This window comes from Echinops telfairi, unplaced genomic scaffold (genome assembly GCF_000313985.2).
Source record: "Echinops telfairi isolate 266 unplaced genomic scaffold, ASM31398v2 ScPeMD7_11;HRSCAF=52, whole genome shotgun sequence".
Classification (NCBI taxonomy): domain Eukaryota; kingdom Metazoa; phylum Chordata; class Mammalia; order Afrosoricida; family Tenrecidae; genus Echinops; species Echinops telfairi.
Window position 1 is genome coordinate 36,454,161 of NW_022103908.1, and position 4,980 is coordinate 36,459,140.

A 4,980-nucleotide genomic window follows, 5' to 3' on the forward strand; every position below is an offset into this window, starting at 1 on the left:
TACATTTGTTGCCATCATCATTCTCAAAACATTTGCTTTCTACTTGAGTCTTTGGTATCAGCTCCTCATTTTTCCCCTCCCTCCTTGACCCCCTTCCTCATGAAACCTTGATAATTTATAAATTATTATTATTTTGTCATGTCTTACATTATCCAACATCTCCCTTCACCCATAAAGTAGAGTTCTTGCCTTTGACAAATAATCAGGGAGACAGAAAGAAGTCTTTTACATGAGTAAAAGTTTATTTAAAAAGAAGGAGCCTTGAAGTGTTAGTGGAGACAAGGAAGGCCCTTAGGCTACTCTGATCCTCATCTCTTGGAAGTGAAAGAGCTCTCAGTATATATATTTTTTGTATGCTAAGGGTCTTATACATATTCATTAAAATTGGGCGGGTGGGGAGGGTGAGGAAGGAGGCATTGCCTGGAGTAGGCTGGACTATGTTAATAGGGCACGCGTGCAATTTGCTCTCCAAGATGGAATCTGCTGCAAGGGCTTCTGGTATCAAAGGGCTGTGGGATTGGCTCGTGTACTCTAGTACTCTGTGTACTCCTGCTTTCAGGCAGGACGGCTCAGCCAGAGCTAGCTCTTTCTGAAAGATAGCTTTCAAAGAAAGCTTGTCTCCTTTAGCACCTCGGGAAGTACATGTGGTAGGGTGCAAGAACATGAGTCTGTAGCTGGAACATCATTTTGTGATGATGCAGTTTCATATGTGTGTAGACTTCTTCAGCCAGGCTAAGCATGCTCGTTGTGGAGATCTCTGGGCCAACTACCCCGATCTCAATGATTTCATTGAGAATTATCATCTGTAGACCTCTGGTACTATTACACATTTGCCCAGACATTCGTTTCTAAATCCAGAATCTTCATACATTGTGCATGATAAGTGGAAACTGTACTTTGGGGCATTTTGACAATTAGAATATAAAGTCATGAACTTAAAGGTAAGTAATATTTTGCAGTATCACAGACGCATGTTAGAGGCATAAGTGCCGTCTTCGTTTTTTCCAGTGACTAAGGGGACGAAAGCCGGATTCCCACATTGGCAGGACTGAAACAGCTTAGGCTTTCCGTTTTCCTTGGATGGAGTGCTGTTCTCACACACCAGTCTGCACCAGTTGGAAAAGAAAGCATTGGTAGAACTTGTGATTTGTGGCTGATTTAGTGCTCATCTGCTTATGTTAGGCACCAGCTTGTTCAAGTGGCAGCGGTAGTCTCATTTTGTGCAATAAATGTATCAACCTATCTTGACAAGAATTTATTTAGATCTTCTACAGGTGTTTTGTTTTTTTTTTGTTTTTAAAGAAAATAGGTCTAAATCCACCAGCTACTCTGAGGGAGAAAGATACAGCTGATTGCTCCCATAAAGATCTACAGCCTCTATGTAGGTAGTAGTCATGCTTTTTCCCTAGGGAAAAAGATGAGGCGGTCTGCTCCCGTAAACATTGACAATCTCAGAGACCCATAGGGACAGTTCTGCTCTGTTGTATAGGGTCACTGTGAGTCGTAATCGTCTCGGTAGCAATGAGTTTGGTTTGGAAATGTGTATGACAATCGATAGCGTACTTGTGGTCTAGGCTAAACTACAGGTGTATGCACAACTTTCTAATTCTAATTTCTAAATCACTTTGCCTGATATATTTTCACCATAGATTCAATTTTCCCAGTGCAGACTATTTCACAAATGTCTATGATGCCTCTCTAGTCACGTGAGCTAGACATTTAACCTGTTAACTGCCTCGTTGGTAGATAATGACCATGCTTTCTGGTACTAACTTGATGCCTGATTCACTATTTTTCTTTTAAATTGTCTTTTTAGTGTTGTTTTTGGTTGCCGTGTCACTGGCAATTTACTTTTAAAGCATCATTTTCTAAAAAGCATTCAAAATAAGAATTGAAGTACATCTTCATGCTTGCCACTAGATCAAATATGGCATTGCATATATAAAAGAAATGAAAATAGACACTCTTCGCCCAAGGTTATTGTACTAAAGTTTAAGTAAATGTGAAACAGCAGAGTGATAAAGCATATGTGACAAAGTTTTCAACAGCAAAAAATAGAAAGGATGTTGCTGGATTTCTCTGGTATTACACAATTGTGCCAAATGAATCTTGGACTACGTAAAAGCTCTAGTATGTTTCAGATTTTATCTTGCATTTAAATAAAAAAGGTATGGCTGTGAGTTCTGCCTGAACAACCTACTTAGCCCTCAGACTGATTGTCTGCTTCCTATCTTCTGCATTTGGAATGACCAGTTGTGGTCTCTGAATCGTAATGGACAGTTATGAGTTTGGTGCTTCGGTTTGGTCTAGTGGGTTCTAACTCATCAACAACCCCGAGTGTCAGCGTGCTCTTGAGGGTATTCATGGCTGGTTTCTCAGAAGTAGCGCTCCAGGCCTTTCTTCAGAGGCACTTCTGAAGTCCAGGTAGAATTGAACCTCCATTCCTGCAGGGAGCGGTTGAGTGCATGATTTATTTGCACCACGCTGGGCCACCCATATTTGCATCCTTTCTTTACATCCTGTGTGTCACTTCAGATTTGTATGTACAGCAGGGGGAGTTATTGTTGTTTCAGAACTCAGTACCTATTCTGAAAAGAAATACTCATAGGTAATAGAGAAATATTTTTTTTAGGAAACAAATCATATTCTAATTCTGAACCAATGAAGTTAAAACTGTAATTTAATGTTTATAAGTTTAGTAGTCATAATATTTCCAGTGGAAACTTAATTGGAGAGAATTTTTAATTTTTATGTCAATACAACTTATTTAGGATACAAGACTTTTTAAAAAACTTTCCTTGACTTTAATTTACAAATAATATATTTTTATTTCCTCATCAGTTATATATATGGTCAAAAAGATAAACCAATTTTAAGATCAGATGAATTTTTACAACACAAAGAGGGAGATCAGCTATAACCCCCATTCAACAAATATAAATGAGTCTTGATGAGTTGTATTATACTTTGTCCTTTCAGTATGGCTAATTAAGAGTTAATTGCATAGTTTTGATTCATTTATCGAGCACATTTCTTTGCTCCTTCAATCTATCTAATTTGGGTTAGTTTTTTGTTAAGTGTGTGTGTGCGGAGAGCAGATAACATTTTCTTTTAGAAGAACTAATACCAGACTAAATCCAAGGTGGTGGAGAGTAAAGATGTCCCAAATTTCAAGCCTGTCCAAGATGCTCACACCGCTCAGAGAGCTGGGTGAGCACAGTGGTGGACGCAGACATGCTCATGAGCAGAAGGGTGATGCAGGCTCTCCTGCTTTTGTCCATAAGGCCACCAAGAACCAGTTAACTTGGGGGCAGCTATAGGTCAAGGATAGAGTTTGATTCTTTCCAGACTGCTTCTTTTTCTGCAGTATTATATGTATGTGTGTCGTGACATTTGCACCAGTCAGGGCCCTGGCAAAAACAGGTAGTTTTTGAAGATACTTTATTGAAGGGACTATTTACAGAGGTCTGGACATGCTTCAAAGAGTTTTGGTGGCATAGTAGTTATGTGCTAGGCTGCTAACTACAAGGTCAGCAGTTTGATACTAGAATCTAGATACTTGATTTAGAATCTCCCACCTTTCTGTGAGGGCCACCTTTCCCCACACCTCAGTTTTCTTGCCTGAAAACCTACAGCTTCTCCGTGGAAGCTGCCAGGTGTGGGCAGGTGCTGTGGCCGGGGACAAGAGGGCTCTGCTGCTCGGTAAGCCCCTCAACCCCTAGCCCCCCAAGACCACTGTCTATGAGGCTTTCTACTCCTGTAAAGGGTTACGATCTCAGATACCCAAAGGGGCAGTCTTAATTGGTTCTATAAGTGACCTTCATGTAGCTGCACTTTCTGACCTGAGGTTTCTCATTACAGAGTTGTACCTCAAGGAAGGTCTAGGCTTTGGCTTCCTAAGACTAGCCGTGCATTCTCTTTTTGAACATGAAGGGCTTCTTGGTTTACCATCCCTTAAATCAATGTATACCTTCTGTTCCCTAGTAGAGATTAATCCAAACTAAAACCAAGCTCACTGCCCTAGAATCAATGCACAGTGACCCCACAGGGCAGGGTCAAACTGCCCCTGTGGAGAAGTAAGCCTCGTCTATTTTTCCAGCAGAGCTGCTTGTGGTATTGAGCTGCTCACCTTGCAGTTAGCAGCCCAGTGGCCCCCTTAACTCATTGCTGGATCTTAGGGGCTTATCCTCTTGTGCTCCTGATCTAACATGTAAACTTTTGTGCTGGCGCTCTTTTATTCTCTATCCTTCAGAATTTGTTTTGAATGCAAGTGACTCAAGACCCACATAATATTGGCTTAGGAAGGTAGACTATTTGTTTTTATTTCACTTAAATAGAGGCCGTTTCCTGCTCATTGCTGCTGTGGGTCCCCTTTATCTCTGTGTCCTCCTCCTTTGCCCACGGTGGCTGTTAGCACCTATCCTGCTGTCTTCCAAATAGCAGGCAGGAGGAATAAGTAAGAAGTAAATGCCCTCCTCCCAACATCACTGCTCTCATCCTGTAAATCAGCAGTAGTTAATGTAACCCCAAACCCACTGCTGGTGGGTTTGAACTCCTGATGTTACAGTTAGCAGCTCAACATTTACCCAACAGCATCACTAGGACTCCTTGTTAATGTAGCCACAGCTATATGTTAATGAGTCACACCATATATTGGAAATACATAACTGGCTAAAATTAGCGATTTTAAAATTTTATCATAACTCAAAACTGGCTGGAGTTGTATATCCACAGAGAACAGCCAGAAATCCAAACTAGATTCAGACAGGGAACATGCAGTATCATTGCTAACTTAGATGAATCTTGGCTAAGAGTAGATAAGCCCAGAAAGATGTTTACCTATGCTTTATTGTCAAGTGCAAAAGTACGTGACTATATAGATCATAAAAAATTATGGGTAACACTGAGAATAGATATTCCAGGACACTTAATTCTGCATACATAGGACCTGTACATAGACCAAGAGGCAGACGATTATTT

General features: G+C 40.6%; 1 protein-coding gene across 1 annotated transcript in view; it reads left to right on the forward strand.

Annotated features, from left to right (window-relative positions):
• The window catches only part of DNAJC15 (DnaJ heat shock protein family (Hsp40) member C15), a 75,340-nt gene that overhangs the window by 27,432 nt on the left and 42,928 nt on the right, over nucleotides 1-4,980 (forward strand). The window contains exon 2 of the mRNA XM_045287093.1: nucleotides 2,366-2,370. Within this exon, the coding sequence (XP_045143028.1) occupies nucleotides 2,366-2,370 (5 nt within the window). The remainder of the gene's footprint in view (nucleotides 1-2,365; nucleotides 2,371-4,980) is intronic.